A 16,039-nucleotide genomic window follows, 5' to 3' on the forward strand; every position below is an offset into this window, starting at 1 on the left:
ATGCGGTGGGGGGTGTGGAGGGGGAGGTGAGTGGGGTGTCTCTGGGGGAGGGGATCGCTGGGGTGAGCGGGGTGTATGCGGTGGGGGGTGTGGAGGGGGAGGTGAGTGGGGTGTCTCTGGGGGAGGGGATCGCTGGGGTGAGCGGGGTGTATGCGGTGGGGGTTGTGGAGCGGGATGTTAGGGGGTGTCTCTGGGGGAGGGGATCGCTGGGGTGAGCGGGGTGTATGCGGTGGGGGGTGTGGAGGGGGAGGTGAGTGGGGTGTCTCTGGGGGAGGGGATCGCTGGGGTGAGCAGGGTGTATGTGGTGGGTGGTGTGGAGGGGGAGATGAGTGGGGTGTCTCTGGGTGAGGGTTGTGCCTGTGGTGGGTGGTGTGGAGGGGGAGGTGAGTGGGGTGTCTCTGGGGGAGGGGATTGCTGGGGTGAGCGGGGTGTATGCGGTGGGGGTTGTGGAGGGGGAGGTGAGTGGGGTGTCTCTGGGGGAGGGGATCGCTGGGGTGAGCGGGGTGTATGCGGTGGGGGGTGTGGAGGGGGAGGTGAGTGGGGTGTCTCTGGGTGAGGGTGGTGCCTGTGGTGGGGGGTGTGGAGGGGGAGGTGAGTGGGGTGTCTCTGGGTGAGGGTGGTGCCTGTGGTGGGGGGTGTGGAGGGGGAGGTGAGTGGGGTGTCTCTGGGGGAGGGGATCGCTGGGGTGAGCGGGGTGTATGCGGTGGGGGTTGTGGAGCGGGATGTTAGGGGGTGTCTCTGGGGGAGGGGATCGCTGGGGTGAGCGGGGTGTATGCGGTGGGGGGTGTGGAGGGGGAGGTGAGTGGGGTGTCTCTGGGGGAGGGGATCGCTGGGGTGAGCGGGGTGTATGCGGTGGGGGGTGTGGAGGGGGAGGTGAGTGGGGTGTCTCTGGGGGAGGGGATCGCTGGGGTGAGCGGGGTGTATGCGGTGGGGGGTGTGGAGGGGGAGGTGAGTGGGGTGTCTCTGGGGGAGGGGATCGCTGGGGTGAGCGGGGTGTATGCGGTGGGGGGTGTGGAGGGGGAGGTGAGTGGGGTGTCTCTGGGTGAGGGTGGTGCCTGTGGTGGGGGGTGTGGAGGGGGAGGTGAGTGGGGTGTCTCTGGGTGAGGGTGGTGCCTGTGGTGGGGGGTGTGGAGGGGGAGGTGAGTGGGGTGTCTCTGGGGGAGGGGATCGCTGGGGTGAGCGGGGTGTATGCGGTGGGGGGTGTGGAGGGGGAGGTGAGTGGGGTGTCTCTGGGTGAGGGTGGTGCCTGTGGTGGGGGGTGTGGAGGGGGAGGTGAGTGGGGTGTCTCTGGGTGAGGGTGGTGCCTGTGGTGGGGGGTGTGGAGGGGGAGGTGAGTGGGGTGTCTCTGGGGGAGGGGATCGCTGGGGTGAGCGGGGTGTATGCGGTGGGGGTTGTGGAGCGGGATGTTAGGGGGTGTCTCTGGGGGAGGGGATCGCTGGGGTGAGCGGGGTGTATGCGGTGGGGGGTGTGGAGGGGGAGGTGAGTGGGGTGTCTCTGGGGGAGGGGATCGCTGGGGTGAGCGGGGTGTATGCGGTGGGGGGTGTGGAGGGGGAGGTGAGTGGGGTGTCTCTGGGGGAGGGGATCGCTGGGGTGAGCGGGGTGTATGCGGTGGGGGGTGTGGAGGGGGAGGTGAGTGGGGTGTCTCTGGGGGAGGGGATCGCTGGGGTGAGCGGGGTGTATGCGGTGGGGGGTGTGGAGGGGGAGATGAGTGGGGTGTCTCTGGGGGAGGGGATTGCTGGGGTGAGCGGGGTGTATGCGGTGGGGGGTGTGGAGGGGGAGATGAGTGGGGTGTCTCTGGGGGAGGGGATTGCTGGGGTGAGCGGGGTGTATGTGGTGGGTGGTGTGGAGGGGGAGGTGAGTGGGGTGTCTCTGGGGGAGGGGGGGTGGTGCCTGTGGTGGGTGGTGTGGAGGGGGAGGTTAGGGGTTGTCTCTGGGGGAGGGGGGGTGGTGCCTGTGGTGGGGGGTGTGGAGGGGGAGGTTAGGGGTTGTCTCTGGGTGAGGGTGGTGCCTGTGGTAGGTGGTGTGGAGGGGGAGGTGAGTGGGGTGTCTCTGGGGGAGGGGATTGCTGGGGTGAGCGGGGTGTATGCGGTGGGGGGTGTGGAGGGGGAGGTGAGTGGGGTGTCTCTGGGGGAGGGGATCGCTGGGGTGAGCGGGGTGTATGCGGTGGGGGGTGTGGAGGGGGAGGTGAGTGGGGTGTCTCTGGGGGAGGGGATCGCTGGGGTGAGCGGGGTGTATGCGGTGGGGGGTGTGGAGGGGGAGGTGAGTGGGGTGTCTCTGGGTGAGGGTGGTGCCTGTGGTAGGTGGTGTGGAGGGGGAGGTGAGTGGGGTGTCTCTGGGGGAGGGGGGGTGGTACCTGTGGTAGGTGGTGTGGAGGGGGAGGTGAGTGGGGTGTCTCTGGGTGAGGGTGGTGCCTGTGGTAGGTGGTGTGGAGGGGGAGGTGAGTGGGGAGCGGGCAGGAGGTGAGGTGAGGCCCGTCTGGGAGACGGGGAGGTGAGGGGAGACTTCTCTGCAAGGGGTACATAGGAACAGGCGTAGGCCATTCAGCCCATCAGATAGAGGATTCCAAAGGTTCATGATCCTCTGAGTAACACCCTGGCGTCAGATTGAACTACCTCACTTTCAAACAGAATGTAAAATTATGATCACCCATCCGTAAAGGTTCTTTTACAGCAGGAACATTTATTAGCCCTTTCTCGTTACAGATACTGGATCTAAAATAGACTGTCCTTGAGTCAGTTCCTTAACATACTGCTCCACAAAATCATCCCTAACACACTCTAGAAACTCATTGTACACAGCATTAGTTCTCATTAGGTTTACCCAGTCTATATGCAGATTGAAGTCACCCATGATTCCGGTATTACCCACACTACAAGGTATTAATCTGCTGATTAACTCCATGCCCCTCAGTACCATCATTCATGGGATGTGGGTGTCACTGGCTGGGCCAGCTTTTATTGTCCATCCCTAATTGCCCTTGAGAAGGTGGTGGTGAGCTGCCTTCTTGAACCCCTGTAGTCCATGTGATGTAGGTACACCCACAGTGCTGTCAGGGAGAGAGCTCCAGAATTTTGACCCAACGATATATTTCCAAGTCAGGATGGTGAGTGACTTGGAGGGGAACTTCTAGGCGGTGGTGTTCCCATCTATCTGTTGCCCTTGTCCTTCTAGATGGTAATGGTCATGGGTTTAGAAGGTGCTGTCGAAGGAGCCTCGGTGAATTTCTGCAGTGCGTCTTGTAGATGGCACACACACTGCTGCTACTGTGTGTCGGTGGTAGAGGGAGAGAGTGTTTGTGGTGGGCTGCTTTGTCCTGTTTGGTGGCCTATAAAGAACACCAATGTTTGCTGCCCCTTGATGTTTCTTAGCTCCACCCAACAGATTCCACATTTTGTTCCTCCAATCGAAGATCCTCCCTTACTAATGTACTGATCCCATCCCTATGACTAGTGCAACATCATCTCCTTTTCCGTTTTGCCTGTCCTTCCTAAATGTTGAATATCCTTGAATATTCAGTTTCTAGTCTTGAAAATGTGGCTGCAAGATGACTGTAATGGCAGTGAGATCATACCCATTTATCTCTATTTATGCCTTTAAATCATCTACCTTGTTGCAAATGCTCCATCCATTCAGGTAGAGTGCCCCTTGTCTTTTTGACATTATTTCTCGTTCTAAGCCTAGTTGTTGTTCATCTTTGTTTTGCCTGCCTCCTAATTTCATGTGCTACCTTTCCACTACCTGTTACCAGCTTTACTTCCTTCCAATATGAGCTGCCCCTCAGATCCCACCCCCTTGATAATCTAGTTTCAACCCTCCACAGCAGCACAAGCAAATCTCCCTGTGAAGATATTAGTCCCAGTGCTGTTTAAGGAGTAACCCTTCTATCCTTCACAGGTCCCACCTGTCCCAGAACCAGCCTCAATGCCTCAGAAATCTGATGTCCTCCCTCCTACATAAACTCTCCAGCCATGTGTTCGATCAGTCAACCAATCCTCCTATTCCTGTGCTCACTAGCATGTGGCACTGGGAGTAACCCAGAGATTACTGCTTCTGAGGCCCTGCATTTTAATTTCCTCCCTAACTCCCTAAAATCTGCTTTCAGGACCTCATCCCTCGTCTTACCTTTGTCGTTGGTACCAATGTGGACCATGACCACTGATTGTTGACCCTCCCCCAGAAGGATGCCCTGCAGCTGCTCTGTGATATCATTGATCCTGCCACCAGGGAGGCTACACACCATGGTGGAGTCACGTTTCCTGTTGCAGAAAAGCCTGTCCAACCTCCTAATTAATAATGAATCCCCGATCACTGCTCCTCTTCCTCCCTTCCTCTGCAGCTGCGCCACCCATGGTGCCATGGACTTGGTTTAGGTTGCACTCCCCAGAGAGAACCATCATCCTCACCAGTATCCAAAATGGAAAACTGATTAGCAAGCAAGGTAGACTCGGGACTCCTGTGCTACCTGCCTGGTTCTCTTAGACTGCCTGGTGGTCACCCCATTCCCTTTCTGCCTGCATGCTCTTAGCCTGCAGTGTGACTGCCTCCCTATCAATGTAGTTCTCTGCCTTGTAGGTGTGCCACAGTGACTCCGGCTGCCACTCGAGTTCCGAGACCCAGGGCTCAAGCTTCAGCAGCCGGTGACGCTCCTTATAGATGTGTTCATCCAGGACACATGGTGCGTCCGTGACTTCCCACATACCGCAGGATGTACGTTTCACTGGGCTGAGATGACCTGGCATACTGTAACTGTAAGATCTATTTATTACAATTAGAATAAGTAGAATAACTTACCAGTTACTCACCAATCAGCTTCCTCCCCTCTTCTGAAATAAAAGCCAACTACTGGAGGCTGAAAAAAGTAGGAAAGAAAGGAGCACCCTCCACATCTAACTTACTGACCAAACTTCCAGTCTGACACACTACGCACACAAGCAGCCCTCAGTACAGACCTTCACAGGCGGTGAAGTTGAGGGAGGAATCACTTGGGGGGGTGGGTGAGGGAGGGTTGGCGGTGAGGTGAGGAAGGATATCTCTGGGGGAGGTGAGGTGAGGTGGGGCACATCTCTGGAGGAGGGGAAGTGAGAGGGCCATCTCTGGAGGAGGGGAAGGGAGTGGGGTGCAGCTCTGGGGTAGGGGAAGTGAGAGGGCCATCTCTGGAGGAGGGGGAGATAAGGGGAGCATCTCTGAAGGAGGTGAGGGGGCTGTCTCAGGGGAGGGGAAGGAGGGCCTGTCTCTGGGAGGAGGTGAGGGAGGGGCGGTCTCTGGTGGAGGAGGTGATGCGGGCACCTCGGGGGAGGGGAGACGTCTCTGGGAAAGGGAGGATGTGGCTGTCTCGGGGAGATGAGGGGATGGTGGGGCTGTCTTGGAGTGGGGTGGTAGGGAGGGTGGGCGGGCCTGTCGGGGGAGGGGGTGATTGGGTGGTAGGGGGCTGTCTCGAGCGGGGGAGGGGTTTGGGCGGTCTCGGAGGTAGGTGTGGGTAGGGTGGGGTGACCTCGGAAGGGGGTTGGGGGTGTGGGGCTGTCTTGGAGAGCATGGTGTGGGGCTGTCTCGGGTGGGGTGAGGGCTGCTTCAGGAGGTGGGGTGGTGTGGGCTGGTGTGGGGCCGGATCAGGAGGGGTGTGAGGAGAGTAGGGTTGTCCCAGAGGGTGGGTGGGGCTGTCTCGGGGGGTGTGGGTTGGCGTAGGGCTGTCTCGGGGTGGGGGGGTGGGGCTCTCTCAGAGTTGGGGGGCGGGCTGTCTCTGGGGGGCGAGGGGGTGGGGCGGGTGTGGATGTTAGGGAGTGCGTCTCGGGGGAGGGAGAAGTAAGGAGGCTGTCTCTGGGGGAGGGATGGGCTGTCGCAGGCCTGAGGGAATGTTGTTGGGGAGGGACTGAAGCTCTTCTCCCACGAGTTTGAGTCCGGACGATGATCCTGATGAGTTTGTTGTCGGTTTTCAGCCTGGTTTTACGTCGAATCCTCCGCCGAGCTGTGAGGTTTTCTGTCGAGGTCCTGCAGGCACCGCCTGGCCTCCTCGCCGGTTTGGTGCCGATGGTTGTGGAGATTCTGGTAAGAACACTGTAAATCTCAGTTGTGTGAGGAGGTTAACTGTCCTGATACTGCGGGTCATCATAATCCAGCTGTTCCTGATGTTGAGGGGTCGCAGGAACCTGGACAGGGTCAACTCACCCCCCCACCCCCCCCAATACCACTTGGAGCTGGGGACATTAAGGACCGTGGCTCTGCCAGGGTGGGCTGTCAAGGAGGATTAATGCTTAAGGTTCATTTGCGCTGACCTTCATGTCCTGGAATATGAGATTAGAAATGAATCTCCCACATACTCATGGAAAATCCCAGCCATTTCCTATTGCTTGGGTCTAGAAACTCCCAGCTGCCAGGGACACCTCACACTGAGTGCATCATAGTTCTGGCGCCTCCCTGCCCTTTCCTATAAAATAAATGGAAAAAATAAGATTATTCAAAGCTCTCTTCCCATACCTACTTGGGGACAGGATGCGTTTCATATTACTTATAAGCATAAAGTATAAGACATTATGCAGACATCTGAAGGGTTCTACATAGTTATTCTCTTTTAAGGTCACTATGTTAAGAGTTTGGCATTTACTGGTTGACTTACTTTGAGAACATCTAGTTATGATATGGCAGGGAGTATTTGCCAGGCTGACCAAATCCACATTGGAAACTAGGCCACGCTATCACAATGATATTGCAATGAGAAGGCTTCCACGCTGAAGTCAGAAATAATGAGTCTACTGCCACCTTTAGAGATTTTAAAGATTAAATTAAAACATTTATTAACAAAAGGAGAGCAAACTTAAAATGCACATACGCACATAAGCCTGCTTTAAAGTACCCCACAATAATATTAGGAAAAATATGATAGTTCCTTGACACCACAATGGAAAAATGAACCGTCATAATTTTAAAAGATGGTTTCATCTTCTCAACCCATTTCGCATTATTTACTATACTTATCTATATACATAAAACTATTACATTACTAGGTACATGCATTAACATAATATATACAAATCCTTCATATCAACAGAGGTCATTTCAGTCCAGCGTCCACGTTTCAAATGTCCAATCCCTTTGAACTGTAGGCTCTCGACGATGCATCTGCAATTAAATTTTCCCATCCAGCCACAGGTATGATCTGTAAATTAAATGGTTGCAGTAATAAACTCCATCCGAACAGTCTCGAAATTTGTCCAGAAAGTTTAAAGGATGACGGGCAGAGGGATCTGGGTGTACAGGTCCACAGGTCACTGAAAGTGGCAACGCAGGTGGATAAGGTAGTCAGGAAGGCATATGGCATGCTTGCCTTCATTGGCAGGGGTATTGAGTATAAAAGCTGGGAAGTCATGCTGCAGCTGTAGAACCTTGGTTAGGCCACACTTGGAATGTTGCATGCGATTCTGGTCGCCACATTACCAGAAGGATATGGAGGTGTTGGAGAGGGTGCAGAGGAGGTTTACCAGGATGCTGCCTGGTCTGGAGGTTATTAGCTATGAGGAGAGGTTGAAGAAACTTGGATTGTTCTCACTGGAGCGACGGAGATTGAGGGGCAACTTGAAAGAAGTTTACAAAATTATGAGTGGCATGGACAGAGTAGATAGTCAGAAGCTTTTTCCCAGGATGGAAGAGTCAGTTACTAGGGGACATAGATTTAAGGTGAGAGGAGAAAACTATAGAGGAGATGTGTGGGGCAAGTTTTTTACGCAGAACGTAGTGAGTGTCTGGAACTCGCTGCCAGAGGAAGCAGGTACGATAGTGGTGTTTAAGAGGCAGTTTGACAAATACATGAATAGGATGGGAATAGAGGGATACGGATCCCGGAAGTGCAAAATGTTTTAGTTGACGGGCAATATGATCGGGGCAGGCTTGGAGGGTCGAAGGGCCTGAGCTGTACTTTTCTTTGCTCTTTGTTCTTTGATTGTGGTCTGTATAAATACTTGTTTCCGAATAATTGCTTGCAACGTAAACCTCAATGCTGCAATGCTAACACAAGACCTAGAGTCTCTTTTTTGTTGGTTGAATATCTTTTCTGATGTACATTCAGCTTTTGTGAAAAATATCCTACCAGCTTTTCAACTCCTGTTTCATCTTCTTGTAATAACACAGCACCAATACCCAAATTACTTGCAAATTAATTGCCAACTTAAACTGCCTGGCATAACTGGTGTAGTAGTCAACACAGTTTTAAAACTGTCAAATGCATTCTGACACTCCTGTGCTCATTGAAATTTCTTGTTCTTTAGCAGTTCAGTCGATGGAGCCACCACTTGGCTAAAATTTGGTACAAACATCTGGTAAAATCCACTCATGCCCAGAAATCTCAAAACTTCCCGTTTGGTTCTAGACACTGGGAAATTCACGATGTTTTTTACTTTCACATCTCTCTGAGCCACCTTACCATGTCCAATGATATGTCCTAGATATGTAACATGCGCTTTCACAAATTCACTCTTAGCCAAGCTCATCATCAAATCAGATGACACAAAGCTGGGTGGGAGGGTGAGCTGTGAGGAGGATGCAGAGATGCTTCAGTGTGATTTGGACAAGCTGAGTGAGTGGGCAAATGCATGGCAGATGAAATATAATGTGGATAAATGTGAGGTTATCCATTTTGGTAGCAAAAACAGGAAGGCAGATTATTACCTAAATGGCTATAAATTAAGAGAGCGTAATGTGCAATGAGACCTGGGTGTCCTTGTACACCAGTCGCTGAAGGTAAGCATGCAGGTGCAGCAGGCAGTAAAGAAGGCAAATGATATGTTGGCCTTCATAGCCAGAGGATTCGAGTGCAGGAGCGGGGATGTCTTGCTACAATTGTACAAGACCTTGATGAGACCACGCCTGGAATATTGTGTGCAGTTTTGCTCTCCTTATCTGAGGAAGGATGTACTTGCTATAGAGGGAGTGCAGTGAAGGTTTAGCAGACTGATTCCTGGGATGGCGGGACTGACATAAGAAGAGAGATTGAGTTGATTAGGATTATATTCGCTGGAGTTCAGAAGAATGAGATGGGATCGCATTGAAACCTATAAAATTCTAATAGGACTAGACAGGGTAGATGCAGGAAGGATGTTCCCGATGGTGGGGGAGTCTAGAACCAGGGGTCACAGTCTGAGGATACAGGGTAGACCATTTAGGACTGAGATGAGGAGAAATTTCTTCATCCAGAGAGTGGTGAGCCTGTGGAATTCGTTACCACAAAGTAGTTGAGACCAAAGCATTGTATGTTTTCAAGAAGGAGTTAGATATAGCTCTTGGGGTGAAAGGGATCAAAGGATATGGGGAGAAAGCGGGAGCTGGCTATTGAGTTGGATGATCAGCCATGATCATAATGAATGGTGGAGCAGGCTCGAAGGGCCGAATGGCCTACTCCTGCTCCTAGTTTCTATGTTTCTAAATCAGCTTCTTGCATTCAGTCAAACAGTTCTTTCAGATGTTGTATATGTTCCTCCCATATCTGACTGAAAACTACCCAGTTGTCAATATGAACAGCACAATTACTCAGTCCTGCAATTACTTTGTTGCAATGTTGCTGATGCATTCTTCATACCAAGTGGCATAACTTTAAGCTGATATAGTCCATCTAGCATTACAAAAGGCATTACATGTCCCTTTAGCTGTTTCCGATAACAGTACTTGCCAATATCCTCTCAACAAGTCAATCTTGGTGATAAACTCTGATTGCCCCATTTTCTCAATAAGCCTTCCAGTTGTGGAATAGGATATGAATGAATTTTGTCACTGTGTTTATGTTTCAATAATCCACCACAGTCTTTGTGTTCCATCTGGTTTCGACACAGTCACAACAGGTGAACTCCAGTTACTACAAGTAGACTTTCTGATGTCATTCTGAAGCATGAATTCAATCTTTTTTTGTATTTGAGCCAATTTTCCTGGATTTCCTGAAAAAGAATCTCCCACATCTACATCATGTGTAACTAAGTGTGTTTTCCCCAGCTTATTCCCACAAATAGTTTTGTGTGACTGCAATAGCTTTTCCAAATCACTTTGACACTTGTCTGGAAGGTAACTCAATATTACATTTAAATTTTTTACTACCCCCTCATTCTCCAATTTGATTGGAGGAAAATCAATTTCAGAATCCTTCATTTCTACCTCTTTACCTTTATCCACCACAACTAATACCTCCTTTTGGTTATCCTCCCTGTCAAAGTACTATTTCAGCATATTTACAGGACACACCCTCTGCTTCTTTCTTCTATCTGGAGTATTGATTAAATAATTTACTTCACTCAGTCTCTTTTCAATCCTGTAAGGCCCATTAAACCTTGCCTTTAATAGTTCACCTGACACTGGTAACAAAACTAACACCTTTTTCCCAGCAACAAAACTACGAGCTTTGGCCCTCTTACCTGCATTTGTCTTCATCACCTGCTGTGATATCTTTAAATGTTGCTTAACTAACTCGCATGCTTTGTCCAATCTGTCTCTGAATTTTGTCACATAATCCAGGAGAGTAGTTTTGAACTCTGACCCACTTGTTTCTCCTGAATCAACTTAAGCAGTCCCCTTACTTTGTCACCTGACATGTGTGACATCTGCTACATAAGTTGGCTACATCTTCATGCAGTCCAGGCCAATAGAAATGTTTTTGTATTTTCGCCTCAGTTTTCCTAATTCCCAAATGTCCAGTGATTGGAATTTTATGAGCTGCTCTCAATATTTTGTTCCTGTAATCTAGATGGTATAAAAATATGATGTACTACCACTCACTTCTCATCTGCTGGCACATGAGATGGCCTCCATTTCATCATTAACACATTACCTTTAAGGTAATAACATTCTGGAATATATTCTGCCTCTGTTCTGAATAAACTGTCTGATATAACCCCTTTATTCCTGGATCTTTCTGCTGTAACTCTACCGATTTCACTGAGCTAAACACTTCTGCTTTATTCTCTTCCACCTTCTCTTCCTGAAAAATCTTTATAGACAGATCCAGCTAATTGGATGTCAGCATCCTTCCCCTACATTTTAGATTCCTCCTCCTCCTCTTTCAACCTGTGAGTTTGTGACCTCGTTACTACACAATCTGGGAACAATCCAGGATGCTCTTTCTGCAACATCTCCACAGACTGCTCGACTACAGTAGGCATCACCAACATCTGTGACCCAGCATATCATTACCAAAGATAAACTGAACCCCTGCAGTGGGCAATTTTCCACTGTTCCCATAATCGCCTCACCTGTTTTCAACTTACACTTTAAATTTAGCTTCCATAATGGAATAGGTTTAGCATCTCCATGAATTCCACATATTACCACTCTTTCCTGTAATACTCCCTCTGGACTAGCCCCTGTATCCCTTAACATATTTTCATGTGTACAGGATGGACCAGGAAAAGACTTTCCCTTCACACACAAAATCTTTAAACATTTCTGTAACCTGCCCTTCAGAGCTCCCTTGGGTAAATTGTGAACACATTCCCACTTATTTATCTATCACTGATTCTCCTTGCTCCAACTGGACCCAAACCCCTGGTTTTTTTCTTGCCCCTGGATCTCAGAACCCACAGTACTCTTACTTCCAGAACTTTTCTGCGTTCCAACTACTGCAATAGGTTTTCCCCATAACCTCCAACATATTGACTTTGTGCATCCCACCTTATGACAGTGAAAACATTTAAATCTTCGAGTGTCAATTCTACCCTCAGCACCTTCCTTTCTTGTCTGAGGAGAAGCTTCCTGAAAATTTCCAACTGCTCATTGTGCTCCCTGACTATCTTTCACCTTCCCACTTTCTATCCCACTCTGATGTGAAGGGGTGATGGAAAAAAAATTAGCTCTATGGGCTACCTCATAATGATCATCTATCTCTGCTGCTAATGTAGCTGTTTTAACCCTCCATTCTTACACATGAGATCTAACTACCGAAGGAACTTAATCTTTAATTTCTTCCAAAATCATTTTTTTAAATTCATGCACGGGATGTGGCCTTCCCTGGCTGGGCCAGCATTTATTGCCCATCCCCAATTGCCCTTGAGAAGGTGGTGGTGAGCTGCCTTCTTGAACCACTGCAGTCCATGTGGTATAGGTGCTGTTGGGGAGGGAGTTCTAGGATCTTGACCCAGCGACAGTGAAGGAGCGGGGGTATATTTCCAAGTCAGGATGGTGAGTGACTTGATGGGGAACTTCCAGGTGGTGGTGTTCCCATGTGTCTGCTGCCCTTGTCCTTCTAGAATCCGTGGTCCGTGGGTTTGGAAGGTGCTGTCAAAGGAGTCTTACTGAATTCCTGCAGTGCATCTTGTAGATGGTACACACACTGCTGCTACTGTGCATCGGTGGTAGAGGGAGTGAATGTTTGTGGATGTGGTGCCAATCAAGCGGGCTGCTTTGTCCTGGATGGTGTTGAGCTTCTTGTGTTGTACGAGCTGCACTCATTCAGGCAAGTAGGGAGCATTCCATCACACTCCTGACTTCTGCCTTGCATTTGGTGGACAGGCTTTGGCGAGCTGGGAGGTGAGTTACTCCTCACATGATTCCTAGCCTTTGACCTGCTCTTGTAGCCACGGTATTTATAAGGCTAATCCAGTTCAGTTTCTGATCAACGGTAAACCCCAGGATGTTGATAGTGGGGGATTCAGTGATGGTAATGCCATTGAACGTCCAGGATCGATGGTTAGATTCTCTCTTGTTGGAACTTGTCATTGCCTGACACCCATGGCGTGAATGTTACTTGCCACTTGTCGACCCAAGCCTGGATATTGTCTAGGTCTTGCTGCATTTGGACATGGACTGCTTCAGTATCTGTGTCATGAATGGTGCTGAACTTTGTGCAATCACTAGTGAATACCCCCACTTCTGACCTTATGATGGAAGGAAGGTCATTGATGAAGCAGCTGAAGATGGTTGGGCCGAGGACACTACCCTGAGGAACTCCTGTAGTGATGTCCTGGAGCTGAGATGACTGACCTCCAACAACCACAACCATCTTCCTTTGTGCTAGGTATGACCTCAACCTGTGGAGAGGTTTCCCCTTGATTCCCATTGACTCCAGTTTTGCTCGGGCTCCTTGATGCTGAACTTGGTCAAATGCTGCCTTGATGTCAAAGGCAGTCACTCTCACCTCACCTCAGGAGTTCAGCTCTTTTGTCCATGTTTGAACCAAGGCTGTAATGAGGTCAGGAGCTGAGTGGCCCTTGCAGAACCCAAACTGGGCTTCAGTGAGCAGATTATTGCTAAGCAAGTCCTGTTTGATAGCAATGTTGATGACTCCTTCCATTACTTTACTGATGATCGAGAGTAGACTGATGGGGCAGTAATTGGCTGGGTTGGATTTGCTCTGCTCTTTGTGTACAGAACATACCTGGGCAATTTTCTATATAGCCGGGTAGCTGTCATTGTTGTAGCCGTACTGGAACAGCTTGGCTAGGGGCACATCAAGTTCTGGAGCACAAGCCTTCAGCGCTATTGCTGGAATATTGTCAGGGTCCATAGCCTTTGTACTATCCAATGCCTTCAGCCTTTCCTTGATATCACGTGGAGTGCATCGAATTGGCTGAAGACCAGCCTCTATGATGCTGGGGACCTCTGGAGGAGGCCAAGATGGATCATCTACTTGGCACTTCTGGCTGAAGATTGTAGCAAATGCTTCAGCCTCATCTTTTGCACTGATGTGCTGGGCTCCTCCATCATTGTTGATGGGGATATTTGTGGAGCCGAGTCCTCCGGTGAGTTGTTTAATTGTTCACCATCATTCACGGCTGGATGTGACAGGATCTTAGCTCTGATCTGTTGGTTATGGGATCTCTTAGCCCTGTCTATCACTTGCTGCTTATGCTGTTTGGCACGCAAGTAGTCCTGTGTTATAGCTTCACCAGGTAGACACCTCATTTTTAGGTATGCCTGGTGCTGCTCCTGGCATGCCCTCCTCCACTCTTCATTGAACCAGGGTTGATCCCCTGGCCTGATGATAATGGTAGAGTGGGGGATATGCCAGGCTATGAGGTTACAGATTGTGTTCGAGTAAAATTCTGCTACTGCTGATGGTCCACAGCGCACCATAGATGCCCAGTTGCTAGATCTGTTCGAAATCCATCCCGTTTAGCATGGTAGTAGTACCATACAACACGATGGAGGGTATCCTCAATGTGAAGGTGGGACTTTGTCTCCGCAATGACTGTGCGGTGGTCACTCCTACCGATACTGTCATGGACAGATGCATCTGCAGCAGGCAGGTTGGTGAAGATGAGGTCAAGTATGTTTTTCCCTCTTGTTAGCTCCCTCACCACCTTTGGGGAGGTGATGGTGTAGTGATATTGTCGTAGTAATCCAGAGACCCAGGGTAATGCTCTGGGGACCCGGGTTCGAAACCTGCCACGGCAGATGGTGGAATTTAAATCCAATAAAAATTTGGAATTAAAGTCTAATAATGATCATGAAAACCATTGTCAATTGTTGTAAAAACCCCATCTGGTTCACTAATGTCCTTTAGGGAAGGAAATCTGCCATCCTTACCTGGTCTGGCCTACATGTGACTCCAAACCCACAGCAATGTAGTTCATTCTTAAATGCCCTAGGGCAAACAGGGATGGGTAATAAATAAAAGCAAAATACTGCGGATGCTGGAAATCTGAAACAAAAACAAAAATACCTGGAAAAACTCAGCAGGTCTGACAGCATCTGCGGAGAGGAACACAGTTAACGTTTCAGCATCAGAATTAAGAAATAAAGAAATGAGATGGAATATAAGCTGGTTGACGGTGGGGGGGGGTGGGACAGGTAGAGCTGGATAGAGGGCCAGTGATAGGTGGAGGCAAAGAAGAGATTGCCAAAGATGTCATAGACAAAAGGACAAAGGGGTGTTGACGGTGGTGATATTAGCTGAGGAACATGCTAATGACGACAAGGATAGAAGGTAGGGTGCTTTCTACCCTTAATGTCATAATTTCTCTCCCAGTTTTGGCATAAGCCCCCGATGTTAGTAAGGAGGACTTTGCAGGGTCGACAGGGCTGAGTTTACCATTGTCTTTTCCAGCTCCTATGTAGATGCCGGGTGGTCCGTCCAGTTTCATTCCTTTTTTGAGACTTTGTGGAGGTTTGATACAACTGAGTAGCTTGCTAGGCCATTTCAGAGGGCATTTAAGAGTCAACCAAATTGCTGTCTGAAATCACAAGAAGGCCAGACCAGGTAAGGATGGCAGATTTCCTTCCCTAAAGGATATTAGTGAACCAGAGCCACATATGTTGTCTCTACCTTTAATGCTGGTCTCCACTGGTCAAAATTATTTTGTTTTACTCTCTCAATCTCAATATAAGTTTGAACCAGGCTGTTCCCTTACATTCCTAAATTTCTGCCTGCATGCCTCTGGAATCAACTCATATGCACTCAAAGCCTTTATCACTGCCTCATAATCCACCGATACAGTTTCTGACAGCGACGCATACACCTAATGAGCTCTACCTACCAACCTAGATTGTAAAAGCCATGTCCAGATTTCTTGTGGCCATTTCATTTGCTTAGCTATCTTCTCAAAGGAAATAAAGAACAATTGTTAAAGCCATTTTTGCAGTCTAACCACTTTTAAAATCCCTGAACACCAACTCCTGAGTTCAGTGTCCTTCTTGTAGTCATAACCTTAAGATTCACCAACTCCAAGCCAATCAAGGAATTTTAAAAATCCCACAAAGAGCCCCCAGTTTTGTTATAATACAGCTGGTGGTATGTGCCAGGCTGACCAAATCCTCAAAGGAACCTTGGCCACACTATCATAACAATTTTGCAATTTGTATTTATTGCGAGATGGTTTATGCACTGATGTCAGAAGTAATGAGTCCACCAACACCTTTAGAGATTTTAAAGACTAAATTAAAACATTTATTAACAAAAGAACAACAAACTTAAACATACACACAAGCAAAAGCCTGCTTTAATGTATCCCACAATAATATTAGGAAAAATAGGATACTTCCTTGACAATCTGGGCACCACTAGCAATTTAACCTGGTTTTGCCCATCTATGTTGTTAGAAATCACATTCCAAAACACGTCCCTACGCCTCTCTAT

At 49.3% G+C, this 16,039-nt stretch overlaps 1 protein-coding gene across 1 annotated transcript in view; it reads left to right on the plus strand.

Moving 5' to 3' along the window:
• Positions 1-16,039, plus strand: part of aars2 (alanyl-tRNA synthetase 2, mitochondrial (putative)) — a 426,588-nt gene that overhangs the window by 22,977 nt on the left and 387,572 nt on the right. The window contains exon 7 of the mRNA XM_041188171.1: positions 5,934-6,042. Within this exon, the coding sequence (XP_041044105.1) occupies positions 5,934-6,042 (109 nt within the window). The remainder of the gene's footprint in view (positions 1-5,933; positions 6,043-16,039) is intronic.

This window comes from Carcharodon carcharias, chromosome 5 (assembly GCF_017639515.1).
Source record: "Carcharodon carcharias isolate sCarCar2 chromosome 5, sCarCar2.pri, whole genome shotgun sequence".
NCBI classification, from domain to species: Eukaryota; Metazoa; Chordata; class Chondrichthyes; order Lamniformes; family Lamnidae; genus Carcharodon; species Carcharodon carcharias.